At 41.6% G+C, this 17500-nt stretch overlaps 1 protein-coding gene across 6 annotated transcripts in view; it reads left to right on the top strand.

Moving 5' to 3' along the window:
- Positions 1-17500, top strand: part of LOC121697604 (protein PHTF2-like) — a 69960-nt gene that overhangs the window by 18007 nt on the left and 34453 nt on the right. For all 6 annotated transcript variants that reach the window (XM_042079191.1, XM_042079188.1, XM_042079186.1 and 3 more), the window contains one exon: positions 12861-12934. In XM_042079191.1, the coding sequence (XP_041935125.1) occupies positions 12890-12934 (45 nt within the window). In that variant the 5' untranslated portion in view covers positions 12861-12889. Of the gene's footprint in view, positions 1-12860; positions 12935-17500 lie in introns of those variants that run through there.

The raw sequence follows: 17500 nt of genomic DNA, 5'->3' as shown, positions 1-17500 counted from the left end.
ACACACACACACACACACACACACACACACACACACACACACACACACACACATACAGTACACATACACACACATATACAGTACACACACACACACACAAGCATGGAACTTCACTCACGGGCACTCCTGTGCACATACACACACACACACACAAACATTGCATTCACCCTGCTCTTACAGTGGACACAAGAACTGGATTCCCTGCAGATACACCATCACACACACACACCCCACACACTACAAACATACACACATACACACAAACATACACATACCCCACACACACACACACACACACATACACACACATACACACACACACACCACAAACAGTGCACACACAACTCACATGCACACACACACTGCACACTTAACTCACACAGACACACGCTAGAAACTAGGGGTGGGCGATATATATCGTCTGCGATAATATCGTGATTGTTGTTTTAACGATGTGCAATTTGACGTTATCGAGTATTTAAATTACTTATGGGGAAAAAACACTCGAAATCACGCACTGAAGACTCATACATTCCCAGGAGGTAGGCTATGCGGGAGACGTGCAGCAGAGCAAGTGTCATGTGATCACTAGTGGGTCACAACGTTGTCCCACGCAGCCTAATGTTTATTTCGTGCAGCGAGAGTAGCCTACTTGGGATTTTATGCGGCTACTTCTGTTCAAGTAGCATTGATGAGACAGTCACGTTTTTTTCTACGCAGTATTATATGGAGAGAAAACATTAGTCTTTGAGTATTTTAATAGTCAGTTGTAAACAAAGAACTATTCTCAAGTAACTCTTTCGTAAATGGACTGATTTGGACTGGGGGGGGGGGGGGGTTGTTGCGCATTTTTTTTTTTTATATCATACCTTCGTGTTTCTTTTGTGGACATTTTCAGCTTTCTTTTACATTATTGGTTAAAAATGATAGAAGAAAAATGAAATGGCACAACCCAGAAAAAGATTATTTACAATTTATTTAAATTTGTCTTAATGGCAAAGGCCACACCCAATCTGCGAGCACTTAATTTTTCTGGGCTTTTCAAAGCACATCTCTAAGGCTCTTTGGTAATTGAATTGAATTGTTGGGGGGCCATTAATGCTGACACGCATGCACGTAGCCAGATGCTCTCCTTGTAGTCTATTTCTCAGTCCCAAAACAACAAACCCACGTATAAAAAAGTAAATACTCACTTTTCTTCTACATCACTCCCACAGTTACCATACAACTCACTCACAATTAACTCGAAAAGGACCTAGGCTACTTGATTGAAGTGCGACCGTTCGTCTCACCGTCAAGAGAACGCTGAAGTTATGAGAACACGTCTTTCTGATAAGAGAATGTAGGCTCCTATGTCTAATGCCGCAAACGTAGAAAAGGTCTGTTTGTGATAGCCTATTATAGCTAAGTGGACAGAATTTAGGCTATACGTATATGCCAACATATGCTCATATTTACTTTAACTATCAGAAAGTTTAAACAGGCCTAGACTGTGTTCGCCTAGCTTTCCCATACAAACATTACATGTAGCCCTACGCTAACGTTACAAGTCTAGGCTACAATTAACGTTAAGACCATACACCTTGTAGCACATTGGTTTACTCTATTGCATTACTTACGTTTTAATAATTTGTCGTTGAATGTTGATGATGGAGGCTCATCTTTGGGAAATCAGCTCTCTGGATAAAATTGTCAGCCGGAGCAAGAGTTCTCAGAGTTGACGACACCGGACGTAAATCCAATCAGCAGAAAGAACCGCATCACAACAGTAGGCTAAATCGCAACAAACTTTTTCCCCCCCATGTTAAATTAATTTTGGTAATCATGAATTGGTTTCTCTTATTTGATGTAGGCTAGGAGAGGGGGATGCATGTTTCACATTAGTGTCAATGTGTCAAAGCAGGCTTTGGATCAGAGGAATTGCTCAAGCTTAACATATGGCATAGGCTACAAGCGAATTCACGGCATACAAACAGCTTCGTGATGAAATATAACTAATATCATTTTTTATTGTCACCAGGCCTATAAGTAGGCTATTTATTGTGTAACCTACAAGTGAACGATGACACCATAGGCTACACTGTGGCGGAGCAAGACCCAATCAGTCGGATAGCTAAACAATGTAACCGTGTTCAGAACGTAGGCTAGCCATATGGGCTGCAGACTTGTCTTTGGGCTTGTAATCACCTGACACATCATGCCGCATATATGTCCTGAATAATGAGAGGCTAAGTGCGGATTTGATGCACTTAACTTACTCAAGACTTTCAGAAAACAATTTCGAGATGACGTTGGCCGTTGTGCTTTTACAGTGTGTTAAGTGAATCTCGTGATATTATGTTGCAGCGGCGCTGAAAATCCAGCGGCGGCGCTGCGCCGCTGTTAAATACACTGTAGGGGAAACACTGGTGACAATGCATTGGGTGAGTTGGTTAAAAAGTCACAGGTTAGGTTATTGGTTATTATTGTAATGATGCTATTCTTAAATAATGAGCTGTAAAGTAACTCAGACTTGGAGGATATAGACTAATTATCGTTATCGTCAAAATCACAAAAAATATCGAGATATTATTTTTTGTCCATATCGCCACTGGCGCCTTAATGCAGGGGCTTATCTGGGCTTCAGCCCAGGGGCCTCGACCAATGAGGGGCCTCCTAATAATAATAATAATAATAATAATGATAATCAATAATAATAAACGGCCGTGTCCGTATTCGCGGCGTCAGTCATTAGCCTACTCTGGAGCTAGCCTACTCTGGAGTTAGCCTACTCTGGAGTTAATAATTGAGCAAATAGTTGCCTAATTGAGCACATCGCACTGCTCTACAATGACATCCATGCTCTTCTAAAGTGTAACAAAATGTAACAAACTTAATAAATTCCAACGGGTGTGTAGAGGAGCTAGAGGAGAGGCTGAAACTGAATGACAAACTTACAAACTCTGGAGATAACGTGGGTAGGAATGAAGCAACGATAAACGAATGACGTGGATTCCTGTAACTGTCCATGAAAACCGAAGGCATAGCAGGTAAATATCGTAGCAAATAGCCTGGCAATGAAAGGGCTTTAAAAGCATTTATTTCACTTGTCTCACTGGAGTGAACGCAGAACATGGGCTGTTGCGCAAAGACATGAATTAGTGATCAGCATCTCCGTTCACCAAAAGCTAAGTTTGTGCTAACCCATTCGCACAAATAATAGCCTATGTTATGTTTTCTCCATTGTTAACGTGAGATATGTCTCCATGTAGTGTAGTGATAATGTATAAGGTAGCCATGTTCACGTCACATAAGCCAGCTTGTTCTGTAGGCTAAAAGTATTTCTGTCCCTCCCAAACTGTGTTAAAATGGTGTGTTAAGTGGACAGAATTTCAAAAAACCTCCTGGGGAACACCCCGACACGACAAACACATGCACTTTTGAAAAGCTTGAAACGTCCATATGTGTAGCCTAACGCATCTTTTAACTTAGCCAGCGTTGTAAGAGTTCAACGCTTGTTTTCGTGCAGTAGGCTAGCCTTTTTGATAAGCGATGGGTAGGCTGACGTGATTAAGGAGGGCTTTCTGTTCCTGTTTATGTTAAGGTTTTACATAGGCTCAATAATGATAGGCTACACTGCATGTTAGGCTATATCAACCAAAAGCGCATGTTATGTAAATAGGCGGGTCAGATCGCGGGCCGGGTATCATAATTAATTTTTGCGGCTTGGGGGGGCTCAGGTGGTATTAAGGCGCTTGTGCATATCGCCCACCCCTACTACAAACACATACTTCACACACACACACACACACACCGTTTGTCATACTCAAGGAACACACACACACACACAAACAAACACACCACAAATGCGTCAGCCTAATGTAATGTGTAGTGGTGTTAAGAAGTGAAGATGGATATTGACCTGTCGCTAAGCCCCGCCCCCCATTGTTACCGTGTGAAAACTCGGACAAACAAACCAGACTTGATTAGAAATACATTGTGGACAATGGCAGCTGTCAGTATATGAAAGCAGGCTTTGAGGACGTTTTGGTGGTTAAAGGATTTACTTTCCTCCAGAAGATATCAAAAGGGACTTAATTATGCTATGGAGGGGTGTATTCAAAACTTTAGAATACATACAAGGTGACAAGCAGTTGTGGCGAGTAGCCGTGCAAATCACCGTGCAAAAACCACTGACGTTAATGCTAGCTAGCTAGCTAGTGGAAGATTGATACTAAGATATGTTAGGTTACGTTAATATGTGATGTAGTAAGAATATAATAGTTGGTTAATGAGCATTTTCATCTTGGGATTTAACAGGGAACCTAAGGGTGGCGCTTAGCAACAGGTCAATTAGAGACTTCAAGCTCAAAAGTGAACATTTCTCCTAACCTTTTGATTTTGCTCAAAACGCTCCGTGGTTTATTTTAGCAAACAAATCAAACATGTAGAATTGAATTCATTGAGTGGGGGAATGATACTGGTGCATTTTAATCAAACATGTAGAATTGAATTCATTGAGTGGGGGAATGATACTGGTGCATTTTAATCAAACATGTAGAATTTAATTTATTGACATGGGGGAATGATACTTGTGCATTTTAATCAAACATGTAGAATTTAATTTATTGACATGGGGGAATGATACTTGTGCATTTTAATCAAACATGTAGAATTGAATTCATTGAGTGGGGGAATGATACTGGTGCATTCATTGGGCAGGAGGCAGGAATTTCAATAACGCACACCTGCAGCTTCCTGCACACACACACACACACACGCTAGTCTGTTCCATTGTGTGTTTTCCGAACGCTAAGAAGCCTCGTCTCTGAAGGATCTGACTCTGCAGGACTCCGTTCTACCAATACACGTGTATTTGTGTGCCAAATGCACATGAGTAGTATCTCGGAGGGTTTTTTTTTTAGCAGAGGGGGTAAGGGTTTGTTGCACCTGGGTTGTGTGTGTGTGTGTGTGTGTGTGTGTGTGTGTGTGTGTGTGTGTATAATCTAGTCATAGTCATATTGGTGGACAGTTATTTAACCCTGTAAAGGAATCAATCACCCTTTAGAGTGTGATGGAAGAGATGACTGCACACGCACACACACTGCGGCAGACCACCAGAGAGGAAGAGAGAGAAGGTATTGGACGGTTGTTTACATTCAGAGAAAGAGAGAGTGTGTGTGTGTGGGAGGGAGAGAGGGTGGGTGTGTGGGAGGGAGAGGGAGAGAGGGTGTAATCTATCCAGTCCTCTTCATTAAATATACACTGTGTTCTCGTGTCGAATTTCTCCTCATGAAACGTGTGTTGACAAAATGGAGCCGCCTGTACCTGAACCCCTGTGCGTGCGTGCGTGCTTGCGTGCGCCCGCTGTATGTGCAGGGGTGTTACTTTGTCTTCAACATTGGGGGGAACCGGGACCGACACTGCACCCCCCCAAAAAAAAAAAACAAACATTCGGGAATTAGCCTAAAACTTAGCGGTTACATTTTGTGAATAGCTGACTGCACACTTTCCGTCAGATAACAGGGACTACACTATTCCTAAAACACGCATGATCTGTTATCACCTGTTATCCAGACATCTGCATGAAAACATTTAACTCCCAAAGGAAATGGACACGGCCATAGGTCACCTATAAAACACTTTGCTGTGTCTTTAGAAACAGAAATGACATTTCATAGTGTTGAAAAAACAAGATGTACTGTACGCCTATCCGACCAGATTTCCAGTGATTTAAGGGTCAATGACGTGACGTCTAGATTTTCTGCCCAACAGCATTTTTTACATTTATAAAAGGTTTGAATGCCTGAAGACACATCATATATATGTGGGAGCACTCCCATATTTGTAACCACTTTACCTTTTGAAAAATCTTTAGGTATTTTTAATTTTTCTCTTATGTGAAGTATCAAAATATCATGTGGTGCGACTGTCCGACCATGACTGCTGTTTGGGAAACTTCTTTAAAATTACACTGAATCTATTCAAATGTGCTTTTTGCTCTACAGTATCTAGCATTTTTTCAAAAGTGTTTTGTAGCTCTGTAGAAAATCACACAGCATTTTTTATTTTTATGTCCATCCTATTATACAAACAAACTTATTATTAAAATTATAACTTATTATTAAAATTAATTCAAAGATCTTAAGTTGCATTCATAAACTAGTTTGCCAGGCACCCATTTGGGCAGCAAACAAGTTTGTAATTATTATCTCTTATATTTGGAAAAACATAGCTTAAATAACAGCTGGCAAGAAGTTGCCAAATGTGGACGTCATGTGGTATGACCTCAACAATACAATGAATATTAATTTATTTGTTCAAATTTATTTTTTTAGTAGAAATGAAATAGTGACCTTTTAGAGGAATCAAGTTTGTTATGAGTAGGTGGTCAATTTTGTGCCTGTAAATTTGATCTCAAGTTGAAAATGTCATGTGGTGCAACCAAACATCATGTGGTGCGACTATTACAAAATGCTTTTTTGTGTGGTTTTACATTTAATTTAGGATTTATATGCCTATGCAATTTATTTTAGTGTTATATGGAATCAATTTTTATACATTCAGAGTACATTTTCAAAGATTTCAGAAAAAAATTCTTACATTTACTCTTACATTATAATGTATTATTTACATTTTTGTACATTATAATGACAAAAATGTAAATAAAAATCATTTTACATGTAAGTTTACTTTGGTAAATGTACATGTATTAATCATTTATCTCTCCCACTGTGTTCTGTTCAGCAAGAAAGATATATTTCACTTATTATCAACATCATAAAAATAGGCTATCACTATGTGGGGCGTTAACATTGTAATATAGGATTTTATTACCATTATTTTTGTTTTGTTTCACATTATTTTATTGTTTTTATTTGTTATATTATTAGTGATGATTGGGCAACATCATCAAATTTGTTTAATCATCTTTTTTTGTTTAAGTTTGTTTGCTCTGAAAACTTCCCTATTTCATTTCTACCTATCTCTCGCTCTCTCTCTCCCCCCTCTCTCTCTCTCTCTCTGAGCACTCAGACTCTCATCTCTCTGCCTGGGCAGAATTATGCATTTCATAATCACTATCTAATTGTTTTCATTAGTTAGCCTGTGCTCATTAATAGGTAGGTGGAAGGCTAATTAATGCGCTGTCATCGGTTTTCACACTATCGCTCCGATGTCTCCTGCATTCAGAAGCGCAAAAATGGAAAGTGCTTCCTGAGATAGCGTCCGTTCGCTCAGCGAAAAGCCAAATGGAACAATTAAGATACCAGGTAACACGGGAGGCTGAGAGGGCTCTTAATGTCTGCCGTATCTGTGCTACGCAACACACAGTCCTCCATTTATGACTGTCATTTCTGATAAATATTTGGCCCTTATGGTGAATCCTAACAGCGGTCATATTTTGTAAAGGTCTGCCAGGGAAATTTGTGCTTTTATAAATGGCATGTTTTCTAACAAAAACATAATCATTACACTCAACTAGCTGGCTACGATTAAGCATCCTCCTCCACCAACCTGTGAGCCTAGCCTGTCACGTCCGTGGCACGCTGAGGCCCTTCTCATCTGCTGCAGCAACAGGACGGTCCTCCACTGCTATCCTGCCTGGATCAGTGGTCATCAGGAACGGGAGAATTCACAAATTCCCGTCAGCGTTTTGGGGCCGGGCTGATTAAAAAGCGCATGATATATTGCTGTTTGAATACTTTTCTTTGCTGTACCTGCCGAGTAGCCTGTACTGTGCGACTGCAGTTCCTTTCGTTTTCGGAATGTTCATTATATCCAGAACCTTCAGTATTTCTTATTTACCCGTTGCTAGCATCATTGGTCAGTAGCTATCTTGCGTGCGGAGGGGGGGAGGAGTCGAGGGGGGGGGAGGAGTTGAGGGAGACATGTCCCGCCATAGCCCCGCCCCTAATCCCACCCCTGTGAGTGTGGAACTTTATGTTTATCAGAATCAGAATCAGCTTTATTGGCCAGGTTTGCGTACACAAACAAGGAATTTGACTCCGGTTAATCTTTGCTCGCAAGTACAACATTCACTTAACATATAAGGATAAAGAAATAAACATTCACCTAACATATAAGGATAAAGAATAAAAACATAAAGGAGTAAAAAAGAATAAAAACAGAACAGTAAGAGTAGAATGAAGGCAGTAGAACATGTCTGTGTATGAGAATAAATACAGTATGTACATGTGCTAATAAATAAATAGATAGACACTATAAGTGGTATATAGTCGTGCAGTTGACGGGGGTGCTGTCAAGGTTGCCATAGTTGTGGACCCCTCAACAGATACAAGCAAGATGCAATATACAGTTGAAAGGGTGGGGATAGTGCAATATCAGTATAGACTGAGTTGGAGGATATTATCTCCATGACTACAGGAAGAGGACCAGAGGAAGTAAAGTTCTTAGAATATTTGCTAGGAAGTATCTGGCAGTTGGAGGACAAGAAACGGTGCATCAAAGCCAAAGAGTCAAAATAGTAGCAGCCAAAGAGGATTGTTGATAACAGCACAAGTGACGGTGAAACAATCTTTGGCGGCACACGAATAATGCGTCAGCCTAGGCTACTACTCTTTGGCCGGCTCGTAAGCCCAAACAAGTGTGTGCAGCATGCCTTTACGTAGCCTACTAACGGTGCATCATCACACCCCATTTTAGCGGAAAACAAGTTAACATTATATAATTGATTCCAATGAGAAAGACGGCTAGTAATCACACGTTGACGTTACATCTAGTTATTAATTCACAGGACATTCAATCATTTTACTAACACAGCAGTTATGAAGAATTATGTGTATGTAACTCATGTCGAAACTATGTACATACCAACCTAATTCGTTTGCAATACCCCAATGTTGAAAAGAAATTTAGCACATAGCTACACTTAACATAATATTCCATGCAAAACGGTTAGCTTGCTAGCTAGCTAACTGTGGAACTTCAGTATAACATAGCCAATTATCTCACCTAGTTGTAGGAAATAGGCTACGTTCATATTACAAGTGATGGAATGAATGTGTGACTTATGTTTAGTTGATGTTATGACATGTAAAGTTAAGCTTGCCGAACTTAGTAGGCTATAGTCAGCCAAGGGAAGTTTGACTGTGCCTACATTCGTGACACTCCTGTTAGTAAACTGGAAAGAGGAAAAAATAGGAACATAATGGTCACATTAATCCCATAAACACACAGATAACTCTTACACCAACCTTATTTTGTGCCTTTTATTCACGTGTGTTTCAAGATTTAGTAAGTGCAAGCCCTTTTCGCTCCCCACTTCGATGCTGCATAGGTTTCCATTATATCAGTCATCTTTCCCCTAAAAGGGGGCGTGCAGCACAACGTTCCAATCCATTCGTCAGTGCGTATTGTTTAGTTTCCGGTCTGGCTAGATTAGGTGTGGTGTTGTAGTTGTTCTAACGTTACTAGTTGTTGCAACAGCATGTGAAAAAACTACAAAGTCTGTTACACCAAAAATAATGTTAATCTCGCGATAAAAAAATTGACGCCGTTGACGTTAAAATAGGTTTACGTTAACGACGTTAATAACGCGTTCAACTGACAGCACTAATATATTTATATTTTTAGGTTTTTGTAGGTTTTATACAACTCCTATCTCTCTCTTTCTTTCTTTCTTTCTTTCTTTCTTTCTTTATTTCTTTCTTTCTTTCTTTTTCTCTCTTTCTCTCTCTCACTCGTGTGTGTGTGTGTGTGTGTGTGTGTGTGTGTGTGTGTGTGTAGGTCCATGTGTTTGTTTTCTGATGGAGACTGTTAATCAGCAGCAGAGATTAGATGCCATCTCCTGCTTTGTAGCGAACAAGCTGTGTGTGTGTGTGGTGTAAACACAATAATGGTCTTGAGCAGTGTGTGGTATTAAAGGTCCTGCCATGGAGTGGTTCAGATCATATCTGTCCGTTTCCTCCTCAGCACCTCTATACTGTGTGTGCGTGCGTGTGTGTGCGCAGCATTTGTGACTGTTTCCTCCTCAGCACCTCTATCCTGTGTGTGTGTGTGTGTGTGTGTGCGTGTGCGCAGCATTGGTGACTCTGTCCCACCCCCCCCATGACCTTGTGTTTCATTTATTTGTGTTCTGTTTTATTTGTGACAAGTGCTTTTTTTACTATTATTTTATTGTGATAATACTTTGTATTGTTATAACTATTATTATTTTTTACAGAACTGGTCAACTGTTGTATATGTAAGGGACAATGCCCGACGAGGTGTCCATTATCAGAAATAAATGGACGACGTGGAGGCGTGAACTGTCCGACGCGAAGCTTCCGCGAAAAGTCCATTTATTTCTGATAATGAACGCATCGAAGGGCTTTATCCCGTTCATACCATGGTCACTTACGAAATAAATAAATATGAAATCAATTATTAATACTAAAAGAGTTTTAGAGCTAAAATCGTTTGTTTTTTCAGCTGTTTACAGTTGATTCCATTGTTGCAAAGCCTGCCTCCAGGCTCAACAGTCATCCTACTATCGTTGTTATAGTTACCATTCATAAGCATTGATTTTTTTACCAGATCTACTTCATAGGTGTAGTATATCACTTCATAGGTGCAGTGTATCACTTCATAGGTGCATTATATCACTTCATAGGTGTAGTGTATCACTTCATAGGTGCATTATATCACTTCATAGGTGTAGTATATCACTTCATAGGTGCATTTCATAGGTGCAGTGTATCACTTCATAGGTGCAGTATATCACTTCATAGGTGCAGTATATCACTTCATAGGTGCAGTGTATCACTTTCTAAACGCTTTTCAACCCAGAGCATGTGGCATTGACAATAATCACACCCATGTTTGAAAACTTGAACTGTACTGTGCATTTTAGTGTTAAATAAACACACACACACATTCTCTCTCACACACACACACACACACACACAGAGGGGTATTTTTGGAAAAGGGTGCCGGGGTTTAGTGTTCGTGGTCTGACCTACTTTAGGGGTATGTGGGGAAACTGAGACACAAACACACCACACACACACACACACACACACACACACGTACACACACACACACACACGTGTACACACAAACACACACACACACACACGTGTACACACACACACACACACACGTACACACACACACGTACACACACACACACACACGTACACACACACGTGTACACACAAACACACACACACACGCACACACACACACACACACACGTGTACACACACACACACACGCACACACACACACACACCACTAGGCTATATCCTTTAGAGGAGAGGACAGAGAGAGTTTGCCAGTGTTTTCTGTGTCCTGCACACCAGCAGTGTGTGTGTGTGTGTGTGTGTGTCCTGCACACTCTGTCTTTCCAGCAGTGTATGTGTGAGAGATAGAGAGAGGGAGAGTGTGTGTGTATGTGTGTGAGAGAGAGAGAGAGAATGTGTGTGTGTGCAAGAGAGACGATGGGTGGCTATTCTTGGCAGCAGGAAATATTTCTTCAGAGAAAAGGACTGTGTATGTGTGTGTGTGTTTTGCTTCAGAAGGACTAAGCCCTTGTGCTGAGCTGTCTGCATGACGTGACTGTCTGACTTACTGCAGCGTGTGTGTGTCTGTCTGTATAGTGTGTGTGTGTGTGTGTGTGTGTCTGTCTGTGTATAGTGTGTGTGTGTCTGTCTGTGTATAGTGTGTGTGTGTGTGTGTGATGGCACTTGCTTTTCCATCCAGCGGAAGATGAAAGGCAGATGTTTCCTTGGCTTTAAATAGCACAAAGAGAAGTAACTGTGTGTGTGTGTGTGTGGTGTGTGTGTGTGTGTGTGTGAGAGAGAGAGAGGGCTTCCTTCCTAGACAGCAATGTGACTGCACACCAACCTCCCACTACACAGAATTCTCATACAGTGAAACATATTGTGTGATTGTGTTCATCCCTGTGTGTGTGTGAGTGTGAGTGAGTGAGTGAGTGAGTGAGTGTGTGTGTGTGTGTGTGTGTGTGTGTGTGCGTGTGTGCGTGCGTGCGTGCGTGCGTATATATGTGTATGTGTGTCTCACGGGCTCCAGATTTGGTGTGAATGTTTAATTGAACTCAAAAATTAACTGATTTTGGAGGTCAAGGTTCAAGGACACGATATTCTAAGAATGCCCTGTGTGTGTGTGTGTGTGTGTTCTCTAAGAATGCCTTGAGGTTCGCTCTTCAAATGTGATGGGGAAAGCTTGGACTAAAAGGTCAACTAGATTCCTTTCAACTCTATACTCATGATCTACATGCCTCACCACGTGTGTGTGTGTGTGTGTGTGTGTGTGTGTGTGTGTCTGTCTGTGTGTGTCTCACACCACACTAGGTGAGATTCTGAGATTTCCTCTTCTCCTCTCTTCTCCTCTCTTCTCCTCTCCTCTACTCTCCTCTTCTCTCTTCTCCTCTCTTCTCCTCTCCTCTTCTCTCCTCTCCTCTCCTCTACTCTCCTCTTCTCCTCTCCTCTCTCCTCTTCTCCTCTCCTCTCCTCCTCTCTTCTCTTCCTCTTATACCCTCCCCTTCCTCACTCTTTCTCTCCCTGAAAGAAGGTTGTGTAAGTCAGTTAGTGCCTCCTTTGACTTGGGTAATATTTAGCCTGTGTGTGTGTGTGTGTGTGTGTGTGTGTGTGTGTGTGTGTGTCTAGGAGGGAGGATGAGCGGTAAAAGAAAGGTGGAGTAAAAATAACTGGGCTGAAGGAAACAGAGGAGGGAGGTGTGTGTGTGTGTGTGTGTGTGTGTGTGTGTGTGTGTGTGTGTGTGTGTGTGTGTGGCGCATGATGTCACAGAGCTCTGACACACTTGTAAGACAGGGGAAGAGACACCACCTGAAGCAGATGTCTCGGGAGCTGTGCTAACTGACACTCGTTTTCTCTCTCTCTCTCCCTCACTACCCGAAGATGACTGGGACGTGGTGCTCTGGCATGTGATGGCGTCCAAGGTCCGAGATGCTGTGCTGTGGTACCAGAAGAAGGTGAGTGTGTGTGTGTGTGTGTGTGTGTGTGTATAAATTTAATGAGCTCTTCTTACATGGTGTATTGAATAGGCTCGCCTTGAGCTGGTCTGCAATATTTGTGTAGTCATGTGTGTGTGTGTGTGTGTGTGTGTGTGTGTGTGTGTGTGTGTGTGTGTGTGTGTATGTGTATGTGTGAATTCTGTCACTCTAATAGTGAATTATCTTAACAGTGTTATAGTGTTAATTTCGTCAGACGAGACGAGAGGAAATATGTTCGTCAACGACCTTTTTTTTCATGACTAAGACGAGACTATGACGAGACGGCAGTAATGTCCTGAGACACTGACTAAGACTATCTTAAGATGCATTATTGTTGACGAAAAAAGACGAGACTAAAATGTTTTGCATGAAATAAAAACTAAGATAAAATCTCTCTTCATTTTCGTCTACAAAATGAGAAGACAGAACATCTAGCTGTTATGTTTTCAAAATATTGCGAATGAGTTCATACGCAACAGCTTTCCTGTAGGCTAGTCTACGTGCTGTTGCTGCAACCCTGCGGCTGCAACACGAAACTACATGGAACAAGAACACTGGAGATTTCTGCAAGAGTTAGCAAGCTAACTACCTAAGCTTTATGCCACAATGCTACACACCCAAAAGTTGAAGCTTCTCTCATACAAATTAACATCCCCCAGAATGTCCATACGAAAATGTTCATCATGTAATGTCAATTATTTAACTAGTTAGACTGATGATGCAAAGTTTGCTAGCAAGTAAGCTAATATGGAAAGTTCGCTAGCAGGTTAGCTATGGCTAAGATGGAGAGTCTGATTGGGGAATGTGTTGTGTTTGGGCACATATCGCCATCTAGTGAGGCGGAGTAAAACATTAATACTTTGGCCTATGACAGTGTTTCTCAAACTTTTTCAGTTTCAGGACCACTAAACTAACCCTAGCTAAAAAAAAAAAAAGATTAGACCTACTTCAACAGTAGCCTATAATTAGTCTACACAATAGGCCTACTCACTGAACCACTTTGCTTATTGTGTGGATTCAAACTGTATGATTTAAACTGGCATATCTTACATAGACAGTGTTGCAGAACTGTTTTTACATACAAGTTGGTTCAATATTGCAAACAACTCATCTATATTATATTTTACCACATCTGCTTGCGGGCTACTTGGGATAGCTTGCGGACCACCAGTGATCCACGGACAACACTTTGAGAAACACTGGTCTACGAATATGACAGTGGTCCAGTCAAATCTTTTACTGTCTATGGTCAAATCCCAGCCGAGCTATAACTGTATAAATCAGAATGAGTAATTATAACAGACGAGTAGCCCTGTGGACATACAATATTATTGGAAAATTGAGATGTGTGAAACACTATTTGACTCAAATGGTAATCAGAAATAATTTGTTATAAAAAAAGACTAAAATGTGTTGACTAAAACTGACTAAGACTAAGATACCTTTAGTTTTCTTTTGACTAAAACTAGACTAAAATTACGAGACTTTTAGTCGACTAAAACTTGACTATCAAAAATTATATTTGAATGACTAAATATGACAAAGACTAAAAAGGACATTTCGTCACAAGACTAAGACTAAGACTAAATTAAAAATAGGTGACAAAATTAACACTACAGTGTTATCAGTATTAATCGCTACTTCTTTCTAAATAAGCGCTAATCCCAGCATGCTAGGCCGGAGGACTAGAGAGGATCAGCTTTGTTTAAGTATTTTATTCATCAACACTTCTATCATGAAAAAAACAAACTATTTTATGACTTGATGGATTGATTGATTGATTGATTGATTGGTTGATTGATTGATTGGTTGATTTATTTATTTATCAACACTGCTCATCCTTCACTATTTGCTATTGGTGCTTTGTGAAATCGCAAAATCACTGGTTAATGTTAGTTAACCTTTTAGCTGGCTAGCCCACACGTGCTATCCTGTTAACGTAGCTAGCCCACACATGCTATCCTGTTAGCATAGCTAGCTCACACATGCTAACCTATTAGCGTAGCTAGCCCACATGTGCTAACCTGTTAGCATAGCTAGCCCACACGTGCTAACCTATTAGCGTAGTTAGCTCTTACGTGCTAACCTTTTAGCGTAACTAGATGAGATGAGCAATCACAGTAAAGGGATCCCAGGTTTCTTCTTTGTATGTATGTTTTTGTGTGTGTGACTCTCTCTCTCTCTCTCTCTCTCTCTCTCTCTCTCTGTGTGTGTGTGTGTGTTGAACAGCAGCAGTATATCTCTGAGCTACGCCGCTGCAGTATCTAGCTGTAGTACAATGTGGTCACCTCAGTGCTATTGTTGTGGAAAGCTATGGCAGCATTCCTGCACAACTTGGTGTGTGTGAGTGTGTGTGCTTACACGGTGCTATCTACTGGTGGTATAGACGAACATTTACACAGGCTGTGGTTGAAAAGAGTGTGTGTGTGTGTGTGTGTGTGTGTGTGTGTGTGTGTGTGTGTGCACGTGCATGTGTGTAACTGATCCTCTGTGGATCAGTGGCCTGGTAATGTTGACTGGGGTCGTATGTGTTACACCTGAAGCTCCAGTGGGTTCTGTTCTTAGCGTTTGTCTGTGTGTGTGTGTGTGTGTGTGTGTGTGTGTGTGTATTCATGTTGGTGTTTAGAAAGCTTTGCAAGGGGTTGCACCAGTTAACAGCCACTGCCTTTTGCAGGTAAACAGAATGGTGTTTTACTGAAAGCTCAGGGGGTCTGCATTCCTTCAAGGTCAGGGACTTGGGTGGGTGTGTGTGTGTGTGTGTGTGTGTGGGTAAAAAAAGAGGTGTACACAAGTACAAGAAAGCAGTGTGTGTGTGTGTGTGTGTTTAAACACGTCAGAAGAGTTGAAGAGAATTTGAAGCATATGAATTGATGACTAGAGGGGATCTGAGGTCATTGGCAAGGGATGTGAGGTCATCACCAGTGCTGCACGTACTTCCTCTCACTGAAGTGTGTGTGTGTGTGTGTGTGTGTGTGTGTGTGCAGAAATAAACACAAGAGTCAGTGGAGCAGATCAAGGAAAAACCAACAGCACCTCAAGATCGAAACTTCAGCATCATCACACTATGCAGACACACACACACACACACACAGACACAGATACGCACACAGACACGCACACACACACACACACACAGACACGCACACACACGCAGAGTTTCATGTTTGTAAATGAAGCGGAGACACACTGCTGCCTGGGAAGTCTAGAGCACACACATACACACACATACACACACATACACACACATACACACACACTGGGACGTCTAGAGCACACACATACACACACATACACACACATACACACACATACACACACACTGGGACGTCTAGGGGTTTTTCACCCTGGTGTGCTGTGACTCATGCTCAAGGGTGCCACAGAATAGTCTTGATCATTTAATGACATTTTATGTAAAAACAAAATAGCCACAATATCAATTTCAAAATACAGTTGTGATGGAGGGACAGATGTTTTCTGCACTAGATGAAGCCCTATTCCTGATGTTTCTGTTCATATTCTGCACTAGACGAAGCCCTATTCCTGATGTTTCTGTTCATATTCTGTTGAGTTGAGTTCTGTTGAGAATAAAACAAAAATGAAGTGAACCTCACCTTCCCACCCATACACACACACATCCAACACATCACAAAGCAGTTATGGCCTATCTGACATACACACACACACACACACACACACACACATCCAACACATCACAAAGCAGTTATGGCCTATCTGACATACACACACACACACACACACACACACATCCAACACATCACAAAGCAGTTATGGCCTATCTGACATACACACACACACATCCAACACATCACAAAGCAGTTATGGCCTATCTGACATACACACACACACACACACACACACACACACACACACACATCCAACACATCACAAAGCAGTTATGGCCTATCTGACATACACACACACACACACACACACATCCAACACATCACAAAGCAGCTATGGCCTATCTGACATACACACACACACACACACACACACACATAAAATATAAATGGCATGAAGTACATCTAATGCACAGAAGAGGTTGAGATGGGGCTGCTGTGGGTGAAGAGAGATATTTAGGGGTGCAGTGGAAGGGGAGAGATATTTAGGGGGGCAGTTTGAGAACCACTGGTCTAGAGCATCTCCAGCTATGGGAACATAGTCATATGCGTGCGTCTAGGTGTGTGTGTGTGTGTACATGTTTATGTGTGTGTGTGTGTGTGTTTGCATGCATCTGTGTGCGTCCGTCCATGGGCTTGTGTGGGCGTGCACGTGTGTGACTGTGTCTGCATCTGGGTGCGTCCATCCGTAGGTTTGTTTGTGTGCGTGCGTGCGTGCGTGTGTGTGTATATGTTTGCGCGTGCGTGTCTCTGTGTGTGTGTGTGTGTGTGTGTGTATGTTTGCGCGTGTGTGTGTGTGTGTGTGCGTGTGTGTGTGTGTATGTTTGCGTGCGTGTCTCTGTGTGTGTGTGTGTGCGTGTGTGCGTGTGTGTGTGTACGTGACCACCAGTTGTGGCTCAGTTCT

This window comes from Alosa sapidissima, chromosome 22, assembly GCF_018492685.1.
Source record: "Alosa sapidissima isolate fAloSap1 chromosome 22, fAloSap1.pri, whole genome shotgun sequence".
In the NCBI taxonomy this organism is placed as follows: Eukaryota; Metazoa; Chordata; class Actinopteri; order Clupeiformes; family Clupeidae; genus Alosa; species Alosa sapidissima.
This window is presented reverse-complemented; position numbering and strand designations above follow the sequence as displayed.